At 34.0% G+C, this 18,588-nt stretch overlaps 1 protein-coding gene across 1 annotated transcript; it reads right to left on the bottom strand.

Moving 5' to 3' along the window:
* Nucleotides 1-435: 435 nt before the first annotated feature.
* LOC108367145 (espin protein forked) lies at nucleotides 436-18,016 on the bottom strand (the record flags this gene model as incomplete). Its single annotated transcript, XM_017621733.1, has 3 exons — nucleotides 17,846-18,016; nucleotides 16,708-17,343; nucleotides 436-672 (listed from the first exon to the last, which is right to left on the bottom strand). Coding segments are annotated over exons 1-3 (917 nt in total), but the record flags the coding sequence as incomplete, so codon positions are not given.
* Between the last annotated feature and the right edge of the window lie 572 nt (nucleotides 18,017-18,588).

Here is an 18,588-nt window from a genome sequence, read left to right as displayed (position 1 = left end):
CTGCGTAAACTGTCAACATTGAATTCGTTGATGATAATGTCATCGGCGATTTATTTCTAAATGGGTATATAAAGTACCCACACATGTATGTACATTTATGTATATATGGATAATAAGCCAACAAACAGTATTCAGAAAAATAATTAAAGAAATTAACATTTACTGTTCCCGATTACATTGATAATTTTCATACATATTTAACATAATATGATGTACACACACATGCATTTAAATAGCGACTTTTCTCTGCGACGGTGGTCATTTTATAGTAATTTACTTTATTGTTGACCCAATAACTTTCACTATAATTAACAATAACTTTAACCATAATTACGTACATACATATATATATATATATATATACAGATGTATATGCAATACATTTTGCCCCACTTTTACATTATCTTAATGATATTAAAGAGACAAAGAACTTACCAAATATCAGCTGATGCTCCAACCAGCAATTGTACACAGTCTAAACAGCCGCGTGCTGCCGCATAATGTAAAGCTAATGCGCCTCCATTAGGCCTTTCAATGGAAGAAATACTTCCCGTGGAGTCATGCGAGTCTAATTGGTGTGAATGCATCTGGTTGTCGTTCTGGATTGGGCAGCTGGCAGCGTTACCTAAGTTCCTGCTAACACTTCTGCTGATCACCGAAATGAGATCACGTCTGTAAGAATGAAATTTTATTATTAGGGCTGGTAAAAATAGGCTAGAAAAAACTGAAAACAAGCACTATGAATAGCTCGATAAATTACCAAAACATGCTCTTCTTCAACATGCTAAATCAATGCAGTTTTTCAATATCTGTATTAAATAATCTCGGAATTGCAGTATAAAATAACATACTTTTTTAAGCTATTAGTAGAAAATGACATTCTCTGGCCTCAATGCTGCTGGAGTGTACTTTGATATATGGGCACACTGCATTATATATTTACTGCTTTACAAATAGCAGTAATCAGTTAAATTTTCCTGATAATTAAATTTAATAATGAATTACCAGTAAACTTTAATTGATTACTAAAAAAATTTTCAGTAAAAATATTTTTTTACTGATTACTGGAAAAAATTACAGTAAAAATATTTGCTTACTGATTACTGAAAAATTTGCAGCAATAATATATCCTTACTGATAACTGGAAAAAAAAAATAGTTACTGGTAGTTAAAAATCAATACCCAACCACTAGATTCCATGAATTATTAAGGAAAATGCGAAAATTTTTTTTTTTTTTGAAACATGTATTTTATACTTGTTAATCGCTATAAGGTTTTCTTAAAACCAGCATTTCAAAAGTTGCATCGCTGAGTTTTTGCCTTCTGGACCGGTTTACAATCCAAGCGAATGAAAACAATCGTTCTACAGGTGCAGATGACGATAATTGGCATATTTTGTTCGCAAATGTAATCTGTATCATTAATGCAATAATTACTATTGCAATTTAACGCATTAATTTTAATATATTTAACTTATTAATTTTTATAATGTAGCACTTTAAACTTTTAAAACCGAATTACATTGGAATCACATGTTTTATTCATTGATGGCGCAAATGGAAAATATTACAAACAAGTAAGAAAGTCTAAGTTCGGGCGGAGCCGAACATTAAATACCCGGCGCAAGTATTAAATATATAGTTTTCACCTTTCCGAAAGCTACCGCTACATGGTGTAACAATTTTGAGTAAATTAGCGTCTTTAAATTTCGAAATATTGAAGTTTCAAGCATTTCTGAAATTTGCCGTTATATGAAAAGAGGCCGTAATTTTAGTCCGATTTCAATAATTTTCAACGCTTTGCTTTTATGTGGCAAGCACAATAGCCATACCGAGTTTGGTACAAATTGGTAGAACGGTTACCGAGATACATATGTGTGATCATAAGTGGGCGGTGCCACGCCCATTTTCCAAAATGTTATCATAAACGTATTTCTTGGTAAAGAATTGTTGCAAGCATCAATTTTGAATAAATTAGCTTTAATATTTACTGATTTATCGAAGATTTTGTATTTTTGAAAACTACCGTTATATGGGAAGTAGGCGTGGTTATTGAGCGATTTGGTATGTTGTGCGAAGGCCAACAACTGTGCCAAGTTTGGAAGAAATTGGTGCAGCGGTTACCAAGATATACACATGTAACCATAACTGGGCGTGGCTACGCCCATTTTCCAAAAATGTATAATATTCTTATTTTTCGTCTAAAAATTATTGTAAATATCAATTTTGAGTGAATAATCTTCAGTAGTTACTAAAATATCGCAGTTTTCGTATTTCTGGAAATTACCGTTATATGGGAAGTGGGCGTGGTTAAAGTCCGATTTCGCCCATTTTCAATACCAACCTACCTTGGATTAAGGGAAACCTACATACCAAATTTCGTTGAGATATCTCAATTTTTGCTCGAGTTATCGTGTACACGGACAGACGGACACAGACATGGCTTAACCAACTTCTCTATTCATTCTGAGCATTTATGTATAATAATAATAGATTGGCGCTTACACATATGTTAGTGTTTGGCCGAGCTTCTCCTCCGATTTGTGGCGTGCGCCTTGATGTTGTCACACAAAGCGGAGGGACCTACAGTTTTACGCCGACTCCGAACGGCGATGGTATTTTTATGAGAAGCTGTTTTTCATGGCAGAAATACACGCGGAGGTTTGCTATTGCCTGGCGAGGGACGACCGCTGTTAAGAAAAAACCTTTTTTCTATATTTTTTGCGATGTTGCTTTGACCAGGGTTTGAACCCAGGTGCTGCGGATTGGAAGTGCGCACTGCTTACCACTACACCACAGCGGCCGACATTTGTGTATACATTTGTCTATATCTATCTCGATTCGTTTTGACTGTTACAAACAACCGTTATGCGAACAAAGTTAATATACCCGTGTGCACAAGTGCGCTCGGGTATACAAATCTATAGTCAAGCGAACCTGACTTGTTGATACCCTTCTTAAATTAAGGTACACTTATTATTATATTGAAATAAACTTTATTAGACACACGGACGGAAGAGGGTGAATTATTCTGATGAAGCATGATTCAATAATAAAAGGCTTGCTCAAAAAGCAGTTTTCTCGCTCCCTCTTGACAAAATCGGCTCCCTTAGCAAGGCACTATATGTGGGTTCGTGTAAGGGAGCTAAGGGAGTGTCAAAACTCTAATGTCAATAATGAGCAAACCTTTAATTATTGAAACATGCTGATGAAGCACTCCTTTAATGTTATATAAATATGTGTAGCGTGCAACAATTGTTTATTGGACTGTTTTTCTCTTTGCTTCTTCATACTTTTATTTTGTTTGGATTGTACGACAGTTACAGTTATGAGGTTATGATTTTGTTATATCGCACACTAAATACAAAGACTCAAACTCAAGATTATTCATAGTTTATATCTCATAATAAACATTTATTTTAAGATTATATTTCACACAAGGTGGACTTTCTGATGGAGTGCAATAACGCCCGCGGAAATAACGCCCATGAACTTTATTTCCTAAAAAAATAAACAAAGCCCGCGGACGTTATTGCCTTTCGCCGGTGGACATTATTTCGATTTTGATATGGCAATAACGCCCGCGGGCCTCATTTCCTAAAAAATTTAATAAAGCCCGCAGGCGTTATTTCACCTTTATTGTGCCTCTAGTCTCCATTTTAGAATACATCCAAAACCCCCTGTTCTAAATAGAAACTAATATGATAACATTGAATTGAATTGAATTGGTTTTCCTTTATTATAAGAAGAAATTGAAATTAACTAATTTCAGTGCATATATCTAATACATATCGAGGGCTTATATTCAATACCCTCTATCTGCAAATTTGATGAAAATGAGTTTTTGATGGTAACGTGAGCTCTTATTTATCCTTCAGCCATGACAATAGTATCGAACTTAAAATTTTGCTTTTATGGTATTATATTCTCATTTAAAAAAATCCCCTATCTGTAATAACATTTTGTGACAAGAGCAAAATCCTCTATCTACACAATTTTGCTGGAAAATCGTTGTTATTAGCATTTCTTGTGTCAGGTCAAATAAAGACTGGGTAAGTTACATGTGCCTATGTATGTATGTATACGTTCCGGTGAAATCCGATCTTAGGTCAAACTAGTTTTGCCCAGGCTAAACTAGTTCTACCTCTTGCCGGTTTGGCCGGTAGCTTACATATATATGTACATGTCCGCTCATTTACTACAATAATGTCATAACTCAAAAATCAAAACTCGAGAAAAACGGCTTTAAAGTTTTGAATTTACATACATATACTCCGATACTAAAAATTAATACATATTTCATTCTAGTGAGATTCTGGTAATCGATACAGCTATGACACTTTTACACGAAATAGAAGAAGACGTAGCGATAATTTCTGCATACTCAACTCAAAATTTGTATTTTTTGGATTATGACACTACTAAAGTATATGAGCGATGTGTATATGGTTATTTGCCTCCACTTGGTCCGAGGATTCCCACAATTCTCTCTTACTCATATCTATTTAAGAGTTTGACGCAACCATCTCTTTGATGACAGGCAAAAGCCCCGGTGCAGACAAAATCCCGTACCCCGTTCTAAAAAGTCATCCGTATCCCGTCAACTGTTATTTATTAAAAAAAAGAAAGTGACAAGCGAAATTATTTTGTTACTGCTTCAAACAAAAAATTATTTAATTCCACGCACGATAGGAAACCCAACTTTGGGCTTCTGCTAAAGCTACTGCGTTGCGTTAAAATTCAAAATTTGTGTGTGGACTGATTTATAAATAGTATTATAAAGGTATGTGTGATAAGATTTAAAGATTTTTGTTTTTCTATTTTTGTCGTCGTAATTAGTCACTTTATCCTTATGTGCATCGGTTAGAAAACACGTATAAACCCATCTCTCATTTGACACGAAATTCCAAAATACAATAGCGCAGTGGCAGTGGCAGTGACAGTTTTAAAAATCAGCTGTTACTGCTAAACACAATACGGCGTTGTCAGTGACTGCTTTTTTGACATTCCCTTTTTTTTTGTTTACATTTTTGTTGTTGCATCTTAGGCTGCAGTGACATCAACAAAAGTTGGCTGCGTTTCATTTATGTCAAATTTAATATGCGAAGTTTGCTGCGATGAAGGCAGTGGCAGTGAATTTAGAATTTGAGCTTAACTGAGCTGCTAGCTGCCACTGCGTTATTGTATGGGCAGAAGTGAAAATAGGCTGGTTTTAAGTTTGAACTATTACTACATATAATAAATTCGAAAACAAATGTCGAATAAAAACAGCAGTGCGCTATAAAGGCAGAGGTATAAACGCTTGAAAGAAATGTGTTGAGTCTAATCGGTTTTTTTGTTAATGCGGTTCTTACGTAGGAAGGTAAACGTTTTCTCAAGACTCTATCGTTTGACACCAACAATGAAAATTTAATTTAAATTATTAATCATGAGAATTGAATTCAAGCTTTTAAACAGCTGACAATCCTTTTCAAACATGTTTTCGAAATAAAACTTTTTTTAAATCTTTTGTTTGGCACCTATTATATTGTAAAATTTCGTAGAACTTAATAAAATGTAAGTTAACCCTTTAAACAGTTAAACCAATAGTAGAATTCGCGCTACTGTGTATTCGTTGTATATTACGTAAGTTTAACTGAATGATCATGTGTGATTTGTTGTTGCTACTGATGCAATAAATACACTTGCAACAAGAATCACAACTATAAAACTATAAAATATTTATTTTAGTTTGCCATTAAAAGCCCCGCCTCCTTTCTAGTCGAACAATATATTTGTTGATGCAACAAAACGGAGTAGGTTTCAAATAATTTCGACAAAACGGAACAAATCCACTTCGATCGGAGGAAAGTGCGAACGATGGCTTATTGTGTACGACGTAGCGTAAACGTAGGTTGACGTACGTAGCAGCCATATCAAATTTACTATTGATAGAGAGAGAGAGGCAACGGCAACCTCACCGCTATGCGGTGGTGAGTTTTCATTAACACGCGAATCCCGTAAGGTAGATCATGTCGGCGTCAACTTACATACGTCTACGCTACGTCGTTGGCTGTTTACGCTTTTAAACAAAACGAACAAAAATTGCAACATTTTTCATATCTATCTCTTATTTTAGGGTTTTAAAACTCTTGAATTGGGAGCCGCTGTGGTGTAGTGGTAAGCAGTGCGGGCTTCCACTCCGCGGGGTCTGGGTTCAAGCCCTGGTCAAAGCAACATCGCAGAAAAAATATCAAAAAAAAAGGTTTTTTCTTAACAGCGGTCGCCCCTCGGCAGGCAATGGCGAACCTCCGATGGCATTTCTGCCATGAAAACCAGATTCTCATAAAAATACAATCGCCGTTCGGAGTCGGCGTAAAACTGTAGGTTGTGTGACAACATCAAGGCGCACGCCACAAATCGGAGGAGAAGCTCGGCCAAACACTAACATATGTATATGTGTAAGCGCCAATCTATTATTATTATGTATTATTAAAACTCTTGAATTACGAGTAAATAAATCCCCTGAATTATACAGCCGATAGTTCATAGAGAATAAGAATGTTGGCTATGTTTATGGCCCCCTTATATTGTACGCTCCTTGTAATAACGAAAGTGCTGCCACTTTGTCAGAAAAATAGTTTTTGAGCCAGAGTACAGGGAGACTCCTATTAAATTAATATAGACAACCCTGAAAATCGGGATTTAGTCGGTACAAATATTTTTTGTATTTCGGGATACTTATACGACTCGACTTTTAAAAAATATTAAGCGGGCAATTTTTCCAAAATCGGTTCCAATAACCACCGTGGGTATAACAGTACTTAATTTTCTAGTTATAGAATATAGACATGAAGAAAAAATATTTTAATTCATGTTTTTTGAGTTATGCCTCTTTTGTAGACGATGTGTAATATATGTCTGAGAAAGTGCGCACGTATTTAAGAGAGATTGAAAAACAAAATTTTATAAAATAATTTTATTTCACACAAACATAACTAAAAATTGTGTAATTGTATAACCAATATATTCTTAAAACAAGACCCTAATATTTTAAATGTAAATATACCTGTAATTTTTATCATACCAAAAGTTTTGTGAACCAGATCTTGTGATGCCGGATGATGATTAAGATGGCAATGTAAGAGGCTCGGTTGTAGTTTATCTTTTTCCGCTTTTGCCGCCAAGTATTATGAGCAGCGTTGCGAATGATTTCATCACCACTGGATGTTAAATGTTTTTGTTTTTTTTTTTTAAATAACAAGTCGCTTTGGCTTTTTCCTTGGTCGGAAAATAATTCCAAACTGAGGAAATTTAAAATTTTTTTTGTAGCAGGAAATGCGCTTAAGCACAGGCGTAGTTTTTCAATTCTCGCTGTTTGGGCGAAACAAGATTGCCACTCACAAATGAACAAAAATAAATTGGGAAAAATTGTTTTTGTTTTCCTTTATAATTTTTGGGAAAAAATTGGTCACATGGATACAATTTACTAATTGATCTTACATTACAGCCGATAGTATAGATAGTTTTAAAACATCGATAGTATTGTTTGAAAACATAAACCATCGGTATATCGATAGTATTGTCGATAGTTGTCCACCTCTAAGTCTACATATATATTTAAGATGTTTACTGGCTTGTTTGTCTTTTCAATGCAGGGCGGTTACAGCATTATTAGAGAGGTTTTGTAATGCCGTAACTGGTTCCAGCTACACCAACGACTTTCACGCCAATTAGACCAGTTTGCTAGGTCATCTACACAATACCGGAAAAATAAAAACACAAAAAATTGCAAATAATTTAAAAATAAAAAAACCGACTTCAATGCTCATATACATACATACATACATATATTGAGGTGCCACTTTTCCTATCAAAACCGAATTATCAAACAAGGTTCTATCCGATAAGATACATAAAAAGAAAACACAAATACTCCAACGAATTGATAGCCTCATCTCGTTTTTAACTCGGTTAAAAATAATCAAACTTTAAACGTATCTAGTCTAGTAGTCAAATACGTACAATGCGCAGACTTAATTTAGTCACCCTCCCCTCAGAATCTGCGTTTACTTTTAAAATTCACGTGTACGTACGTATGTAAATACATACATACATACCTTAGAGATAGATTTACACTTTGAGTTAAAGTGTATTTTATTGTTTATATCAGTAGATATGCATAGTTCACACATATATACATACAAAAAAAAATTGTAAAAAATCAACCGTAATTTTTAGCCATTTGAAACTTGTACTTTGTTCTACTAGAATTCCATGGGCTACAAAACTGCATACTCAGAATCTTTCTAAAAAATCTAATTACAAAAATTTCGAAATTTTTACGAAAGTTAGAGTTTTTATATGTTGCACATAGTTTGAAACTTGGATTTACACGGGTTTTGTTAAAGAATGAACTATATTTTTATAAAAAAATTACCAAAATTAAATAACAACAAAAATCATGTGTTATAACTTGTCAAATACGGTGCGGTGGTATTTCGACCAGTGTTTGTACATTAGGGTACCCATCAAAAATGTGTTTTTTGGAAATTTCAAGACCCTACTCCCTAATTTTCTTCGCTTTTATGAGAAATATTGTGGTCTATTTTTTATAGATTTTTTAGAGTTCATTTAGAGGTCGCGACCTGAAATATGAGAAATATGGCTTTTTTTTAATTTACCCGATCAAAAATCCCAGCAAGCCAAGTCCGACAATAGACTATTATATATCATTTTAAAGGCCTATATATCCCGTTATCAGGTCATATTAGATCTTCGAAATTGTTATTCAAAAACTCATAAATCTACAACATCGTTTTTTTTACCTAAATCGACAGGTCGCGACCTCTAAATGACCTTTAAAGAATTTATAAAAAATATGCAAAAATATTTGTCATAAAAACGAATAAAATTAGGAGGTAGGGTCTTGAAATTGCCAAAAAAAAATCACTTTCGATGCGCATCCTAATGTACATACATACCTACATACATGCATAGTGCTGAGTCCACTTTTTGTGAAAACTCATATTTTGATATAAAAGCAAGAGAAATTAAAAACGCATTTTTTCCAAAGTAATAATGCCAAATAAATATGAAATCTTTTAATTAACATCGACTCTTTCTGAGTCATATTGAGTTTTCCCTTGCTTTAAACACTCAAACCATTAGGAGAGTTCACTCCCAGCACTCCCGATAAAACCCACAACCTCCGCAAATTCAGAAAATCTTCCTTAAAAACGTTTGATGAAATAATCACTTTTTATGTTTTATTGACACGAAAACGAAAAGCGAGGCAAAAAATAAAATAACCGGAAGATGCCAGGTTTTTTTTTATTATTTGAAATTAATTTGAAATACACGTGAATTAATCTTAGCGATAGATGTCGGGAGCCACGGGACCCCGTCGGGATGGGCGGGTTCGGGACTTAAAAATTTAATTTCGGGATGGGCGGAATCGGGATTGAAATTTTTGTCCCGTGCCCATCTCTAGTAGCAACTTTACACCTAAAATGCTGCAAATCGTGAGCTCCCCTATCCTATTCAAAGGCTTGTCAAATACTTATAGAAAATAGCTCAAAGAAGTTATTCCTCTCCTGTAAATTTTTTCAAAATGGACTTAGCAACTTTTCACCCTAAGCTAGCGATATAATTGGACGGTGTCGAAATGTAGTAGGGACGCGACATTTTAACAAGTTTACGGCTATTTTTCTTTTGTTTATTTTAAAATTTGGAAAAATTAGGAAAATTTCACAAATCTTAACAAAATTTCTTCATAGTTTAAAAATTTTTAAACGGAATTCTTAGAAAAAAATTTTGGATCTAAGTTTCGATATTTTAGTATAAATGGATAAGGGCCTGATGTCAGGAGCTTCCGTTGAGCAAATATCGTTTTTGGCACAAAAGTCAGTTATGAGGTTTTGCAGAATCACGATACGCGTTTTTGTACTTCAAACGACGATATGTATGTATGTATGGGGTTTTATAGCCTAACCCTGCAGTGAAACCCCAAACTAGTCAGGAAAAACACTAGTTCACAACTAGAATTTTCTGAATGAAACCGAACTAGTTCGAAAATGACCAAACTTGTATCAAGTATAAAACGGTTCATTCGTGCCCGGTTTTATTTTACTTCGACATTTTAATACAATAAAGTATGTACACAAAATATTATAACTTTTATTTGGGTATATTGTAAACCATTAAAGCGAGTGCGTTTTCAATTATACCAAACCTGTTAAATAAGGATTAATAATCACAATGATAATCAATATTATTAAAAAGGATAAAAATATAGTATTTATTGTACCTGAAACCTTTTCCTTTTAATAACACTTAATGAAAAATGAATTTAAATTTATGTTCGAAAGTTTGAAATATTTATGTACTTATTTTTCCTTTTAATTAATACTCAAAAAATTTAACACTAGTTCGAATCTAAGGCTGCTAAATAAAAATGTGTAATATATTAAAGTGTACTTAATCAAACGTTTTTATTTTATATCCATGAATTTATTCTATTGTTTGACTCCCAAAGTAGTGGTTTGGGTTCATAATTGGTCTAATATTATTCTGTCTATTTTGAACTAGTATGAGACTGGTAAATTTCTGACTGAAATCTGACAATTGCCATCTCGTAGGACATCGTCATGTTAAAAATACCAGTTGATTGCATGGAAAAAAGATAGTTACCTGACTAGTTGCCCTGCAGTGAAAAGCCAAACCAGTTAGAAAAAATACTAGTTCATTAAGTAGTATGTGCCTACCAGTTCGACAATTTCGAAGAACTTAGGTCATCAGCGACATCTGCCTTTGAATTGCCAAAGCCAAACATAAAACGCAATTATAATTGCTTTTCTTACAAATGTCGGCTGTGGCGTCACGTGAAGACTACTGGTTCTGGTTCTGAAATTGCAGGTTCGAGGCCGCTTGGAGGTGGTTAAGATTTTTAAAGTTAAATAAATGTAAGCAAAAATAATTTATTCAATTTATAAATAAATAACAAATTTGATAATCTAATTGCATTGCAAAAAAACATTTAGAAAGAAATGCTTGTGCTATAAAAACAAAGAAATTAAACAAAAATATTTTTTTTAATTAAATTTAAAAATTACAATAAACAGCCTAAACAAAAAATAAATTTATAAAAAATAAAAAAAAAATAAAAAATATAACATAAAAAAACTTTTCCTGCGCCAGGATTTGAACCTGGGACCTCAGGCTTACCACGCGAGTGCTTTGCTCTGCCGGCCATTGTGACTGCTGGAGCGTCGCGAGCAAAAAGGCACACTTATGCTTTTCACGGGGCATGAATTGGCAGACTATCTCATCAACTGGTATGATGCTACTAGTATTTATACTAGTAGATGCTGATGCATAGCCTGACAATTGACATATCGTAGGACATCGCAATGTTAAAAATACCAGTCGCTAACATTCAAAAAGGATAAAATGTGAACTAGTTGGGCTGAAACGCAAACCGGTAGAATTCTAGTTCACAACTAGTAGCTTTCCCTGCAGGGTGGGCATGCGGTTCCTACTAGTTGTGAGGTAGTTTACAACTGGTACATTTGACTACAGGGAAGCTGCTCACTCATTTTTTTTTTTTAAGAAGTCTAACTGAAAGCGCGAAATTTTTTCGAAACTATGTCGAGTTTCTCGAATTATTGTAAAAAGTGTGACTTACATGGTTTTTTTTTTAGATAACGAGCTATACTTTTATAAAAAAGTTTAAACATTAAAAAACAGCACAGAAGATTTGCCCAAACTTGTTAAAATATCGCGTCTCTATTTATATTTTCGCCAGTGTATAGCGTATGTAAATAAATGCATACACAGTTATGTACATAAATGTATATAAATATGTACATGTAAATGTATTTGCGATGAACTCTGCGTTGCACATATTTTCATTGTTGCAACTTGTCTTGCGCTTGGTGCAGCGCAGCGATGCTTCGAAGTCACATTTATGACGTTGTATATAATTTCACTTTTACTTTGATCTCTGTTAAAAGTTGTTGGCATCTTGCAAGTTTTCTTTTTTTGATATCAACTATTTACGTGTTTAGATATTTAGACACACATATGTACATACACATATGCACTACACGTAGTTTTATAAACGTAAAACCAAATTTTATGTAGGTAATATATATATTTCCGCCATAAGTACCTATGTATGAATGTATGTACATGCGGGTGTATACAAAAGCTCATATGAACCAAATAAAATTCGCATATTTAAATATGTATCACTATGTACTTCTCAGGATTTACACGAATTTAGCATGATGGATTCAATATAAATTGTTTTAAATAATTTCATCAATAAAATGTGACAATTACTTACATATGTACATACATATGCACAAAAGCAAGAAACGAACACCTGCCCACTTATTTACGTAAGTGCGTATGTAGGCGGCGAATGTTTTTAATTATCAGCACTTCATGAAATGATACAAAAATTACAATTTAATCTGGAGCTGGTCATCAATAATGAAAAAACCGCGCTTGACACTAATCCGATGTTGTATCTACTGTGTGTTAAATGTTACAATACAAATATTTTTGAACTTTAATAAAAAACTTGAGTATATAACTGCTCTTTTTGAATACCGCTGTATTTCGACAACAGCATGCACACCGCGACTTATAGAGATTTGTTTACGACTTTCACAAGAAACAGGTGGCGTGTGCACCTTCCAATAGTTGACGGGCAATTGACTGCGGAGCTTTGTACCTCGCCATTGTGAAGAAAGCGACATGAACCAACCGCGTTTCTGCTTATTGCAACTGATGTGCCTGTGGAAGACGCGCAGTCAAGATGTGCAGACACACCAACTTAAGCTTCAAGAGTTTTTGTTTTCATAGGCTCTCATATTTTTACATATTTACTTATCCATGTAAATGTCTATCTTCACACATACATACATACATGCATACGGGCTTTCCTGTCGCTGGTTTGCTAAAAGAACGTTATAACTTAAAAAGTTAAAATGCCGAATTAAACGGCTTTACACTTTTGAGTTAAGTGTTTTGTAACAGAAATAATAACAAAAAAAAACAGAAAGTTGCGGAGTAGCGAAAAATAATTAAGAACCTTACTAAGCTTTTGCACTAAAACAAGTATTAAAATGATATTGTGTACACATACATACATACAATACGTTACGCTTTTTGAATTCTCATTTTTCTGCTAGAGAATTTTTTCAATCTCATTAGATATGTACATACATATCGAGCCCTAACCGCCAAAATAACGTAAGCAACATATTTTTCAAAATTTTATTTTTGATGCAGAAATGCATCTTGATGCTCTAGAAATATTTCTGCATCAAAAAGAAAATTTTGAAAAAAATGTCGCTTACGTTATTTTGGCGGTTAGGGCTCGATATTGTTGCCTCAATATAGAAAGGCCCTATCTCAAATGTGCACCCGCCAAGTTATGCACTCGCAAAATTAAAACTTAAGAAAAGTAATAAAAGTCATATACATATCTAACGTATTTATGGGCCAATTTATCTACTTTGTGCAACGCTTTTATCAACTTGCAATGTTGTGTGTCCAGACCACCATTTATACTATAAATATAGCAAAGGTATTTATGGCAACCCTAGTCTAGATATCAACCTCGTCGTAGATATCGTGTCACAGACAAACAATTAGAAAAACTTTAGACGTAGATGTCGCCCGCCAGAAGAAGTTATATATTGCGCCTAAAAATATGCACTACATACGCTACAGCGGAAACGCACGAAAATAATTTGTATCAATTTAAATAATTCAGTATCATACGTATAAGGATGCAATATCGCTCATAAAATCATCGACATTGGTGATATCGATATTAACCAAAAAATATCGGCTGATCGATATATCGACCAAAAAATATCGATACTATATCGATATTGTATATCGGTTTAAGATTATTTTGTACTCAAAATAGTTCTTAAGAAAGGTTAGTTTTTATGATTTAGAAGTGATGCCAGGAGTTAACATCATAAATTATGTTCGGAATGTATTTCCACGGATAACTTTTGAAATATTAAAAAAGTTAATTTCCGTTCCCGAATTCGGAATACTGGGGTCTTAAAATGCGTCTATTTGAGCGCCCCTTTTGACGAAATAATTTTATGATTACTTGGGATTTCCCAAGTGTCCGTAAACTGGAAAATTACCGTAACAATGTTAACACACGTCGAAAATACATTTTTCTGTTCACTTATTCATTAGAACGTTGTTCCCGGATAATATGGGGCACGACTATTCTCTTCTAGATCCGGACTGAATAATTAAGAAACGCGTTCCCAGTCAATTAATGGAAAAAAATGTGTGATCCAAAAACAGTGCGGCCAGACACGCATTTTTAGTTGAAGCAGTTGTAGTTTCAATTATGGCTTTATTACTCAAACAAAATGGAAATAAGACCATAAGGCCGCATCAGGGTTAAAACGACGGACTACTTAAATGGCGGGAAAGTCGTAGAAAAAATTAAGTTCGATAGAAGCCCTGCAAAAATGCTTCCCATTCAAAAGTAGTGACATAACCCGACAAAATCTGGCGAATTTAAAATTGCGTTGTCATAGGCGGTATCGAATGGCCTCCTTTGCAAAAACTGCAATTTGAACTACAGCATATAGATAGAATAGTCATAAACAGTATAGCTCAGTAAAATTAGACTTTTTCTCAAAAAAATTTGCCCTTAAATTTCATATAGCAACATTCCGCCATCTTGGATTTTAGGACTTTAAGTTTTTTGGGATTTGCATTTTTAGTCAAAAATGGTTTAATACAAATTTGTAGAGAATTTAATTTCACACATTTGTTAATATGTGGAAGTTTTTTTAGAAAAAACAAACTTTTTTATTGTAAATAATTAGATGCGATACTGCGGTACCAATAAAAATAATACGGTACCAATGCGGTACGGGACAATACGGTTCCAATAAGTTATTTTTTTTGGCCCACCATTATAATATACGGTACCAATAAAAATAATACGGTAACAATGCGGTACGGGACAATACGGTACCAATGCGGTACGGGACAATACGGTACCAATAAGTTATTTTTTTTTTGGGCCACTATTATAATATACATATTGTCATGGATAAAATGATACTAGAACTTTTTTTTTTGTGAAAGTACCTCAAAAAGGAGAATTTTTTATAAAGTTTCCCAAAAGTGCAACTTCGGTGGAAACCCCGTGTATTGGAAAAGTCAAAAATTATTTGAATTTAAAGCTTTACATTTTGTAAGTACCGAGTGGTAGCTAGCCACTTCGTGTTTGAGCAGTTCATCGCTCCTAGCCCTTTTGCCCTGCTAAATCATAAAACCNACTCAAAATAGTTCTTAAGAAAGGTTAGTTTTTATGATTTAGAAGTGATGCCAGGAGTTAACATCATAAATTATGTTCGGAATGTATTTCCACGGATAACTTTTGAAATATTAAAAAAGTTAATTTCCGTTCCCGAATTCAGAATACTGGGGTCTTAAAATGCGTCTATTTGAGCGCCCCTTTTGACGAAATAATTTTATGATTACTTGGGATTTCCCAAGTGTCCGTAAACTGGAAAATTACCGTAACAATGTTAACACACGTCGAAAATACATTTTTCTGTTCACTTATTCATTAGAACGGTGTTCGTTCCCGGATAAAATGGGGCACGACTATTCTCTTCTAGATCCGGACTGAATAATTAAGAAACGCGTTCACGGTCAATTAATGGAAAAAAATGTGTGATCCAAAAACAGTGCGGCCAGACATGCATTTTTAGTTGAAGTAGTTGTAATTTCAATTATGCCTTTATTACTCAAACAGAATGGAAATAAGACCATAAGGCCTTATTGCGTATGATATTCTTGCACACCACCAAACGTTTTATCAGGCAGCATCAGGGTTAAAACGACGGACTACTTAAATGGCGGGAAAGTCGTAGGAAAAATTAAGTTCGATAGAAGCCCTACAAAAATGCTTCCCATTCAAAAAGCTCGACAAAATCGGGCGAATTTAAAATTGCGTTGTTATAGGCGGTATCGAATGGCCTCCTTTGCAAAAACTGCAATTTGAACTACAGCATATAGATAATAGTCATAAACAGTATAGCTCAGTAAAATTAGACTTTTTCTCAAACAAATTTGCCCTTAAATTTCATAGCAACATTCCGCCATCTTGGATTTTAGGACCTTGAGTTTTTTGGGATTTGCATTTTTAGTCAAAAATGGTTTAATACAAATTTGTAGGGAATTTAATTCACACATTTTTTTAATATGTGGAAGTTTTTCAGAAAAAAAAACTTTTTTTATTGTAAATAATTAGATGCGATACTACGGTACCAATAAAAATAATACGGTAACAATACGGTACGGGACAATACGGTACCAATAAGTTATTTTTTTTGGGCCACTATTATAATATACATATCATGGATAAAATGATACTAGAACTTTTTTTTGGTGAGAGTACCTCAAAAAGGAGAATTTTTTATAAAGTTTTCCAAAAGTGCAACTTCGGTGGAAACTCCGTGTATTGGAAAAGTCAAAAATTATTCGAATTTAAAGCTTTACATTTTGTAAGTACCGAGCCATTTCGTGTTTGAGCAGTTCATCGCTCCTAGCCCTTTTGCCCTGCTAAATCATAAAACCAGTGCAGAAGGCATTCTCAGTCGCAAATTAAGAAAGTCTTGTATCAATTTATCCATGGCACTATAACTAATATAAAGATTACCTTTCTGATGCTTTTGTATACTTTCTGCTGTATTTCGTGAATGAATTGCCGTCAAAATTTGAGCCAGAGAAGGAATCCTCACTGTACGGATAGCAATTAGCATAACTGAATGACGACGTACAAAGAGTGCAAAAAGAATCAAGCAGAGTTCCGCCGTCGCTAAGATCTTCGGATGTATTTTTACTTAATTCTAGGTCGGTTAGCGCTTTGTATATACAATCTTGACTATTGTTAATCTTTTTCTTCGGCATCGAGTCGTTCCAATCTTCTACAGATATTAAATCTCTTTCATCGTTCTCTAAACTTATTTCCAGCTCTTTAATTCTCGAAGAGCACAATGGGAAATTTGTCATATCCGCTTTTCGTGCCATTGAAAGGTTTTCATTAAAGTGGATTATAGGCCCCGCAGCAAGCTCTTGAGAATTGTGAACGGCATATCCTGCAAAAGATGAATTAGCAGCACTTCGCCCTGCACTTATTTCAATATCCAAATGATGTGCTTGTGATATTCTGTCTGTCGATTGTGTTGTGCTTCGCTCTGCCATCGATATGCCCTTCGATCGCAAGAGATCTATTAAGCATTCCTTTAGGTCACGCATGACAATAGTAGTGATCCCAATATAGATAGCTTCACCTCTGAAATGTAATTTAGATATCTCTAAAGTATTTTACAACAATAAAAATCAAGACGAACTTATATAATACGAGGGTCACTAAAAAATCCTTAGAATAAATTTTACACGCAAAAATCAATATATTCGCGAAACCATGGGCTAAATATAGTAAAATTGCCTTTTTAAGTTTTTCACTCTGACGTCAGTAATTCAAAAATTATTTAAAAAATTCATTGAAATGTGCTTAGAGAAGATGGATGGGTATCAAGTTAAATAGGAAATTCTGTAGAATTTAAACAGAGACAATTTTTTGGTGCATAAGTACTGGTAAGTATTGAAAATGTCCTTTTAAAATTTTATCCTGGAAATTTCGCAATAATATATCGTCTTTCTAACTTTACCAACTTAAAAAATTAAATATTCATCCTTGTGAATCCAAAAAATAAAAAATGTTGTCGGCAAAAATTGCCTTATTGGGGTTTAAAATATTTTTCGGCATGATTTACATATATACTTTTGCTTACGAAGAATTTTTTTTGGCAGTGAAGTTGGTTGGTTCGATGTACATAAATCGTCGCCCGCGAAGTTTATCCTTGATGTACGGGCTTAGGCCACACTGTAGAAGTGAAACTAGTTTGTGAACAAAACCACAGGCTCAAAAAATTCACATTTTTTATTAAAATTCTGAATTTTTCCAAATTCTGTATAAAGAAAAATTATTCATTTGAAAAACATTGCAAATATTTAACAAAAATTAACATGCATTCACTTTTGATCACCAGCGTACATATCTATATGCATCAAAANAAATTCGTAATCGGTGACTCCCAAAACCCCTGAGTAACGATTTTCAAGCGAATCCGATGAATTTTACAAAAATGTGTCCGCCATATTGGATCCGCCATTTTGAATTTTGAAAAAATAATATCATATTCGTAATTAGCGACCCCGAAAACCCCCGAGTAACGAGTTTCAAGCGAATCCGATGAATTTTTCCAAAAGGTGTCCGCCATATTGGTTTTCTGGGGTTATATCAAAACCCTGAACTGATGGGGTTAAATGGACCTCGGATTCGGATTCAGCGACCCCAAAAACATAAAGTACACATATTGAGACCTTTGGGTCAGAACACAAATTTTTTTTTGTGTGGCTGTGTAATCTTGTGAAAACCTAAAAAAGATATTATAATTGAAGGTTAAAATGAACAAAGAAAACTTGTTAACAGAACTTGTTTTCAAATTTCTGCTTACGAGGTAAGTTATTTAAC

This window comes from Rhagoletis zephyria, unplaced genomic scaffold (assembly GCF_001687245.7).
Source record: "Rhagoletis zephyria isolate East Lansing unplaced genomic scaffold, Rhagoletis_zephyria_1.1 Rzeph_scaffold_02559, whole genome shotgun sequence".
Lineage (NCBI taxonomy): Eukaryota > Metazoa > Arthropoda > Insecta > Diptera > Tephritidae > Rhagoletis > Rhagoletis zephyria.
The sequence above is the reverse complement of the archived record's forward strand: the minus strand, read 5'-3'. Positions and strand labels throughout refer to the sequence as shown.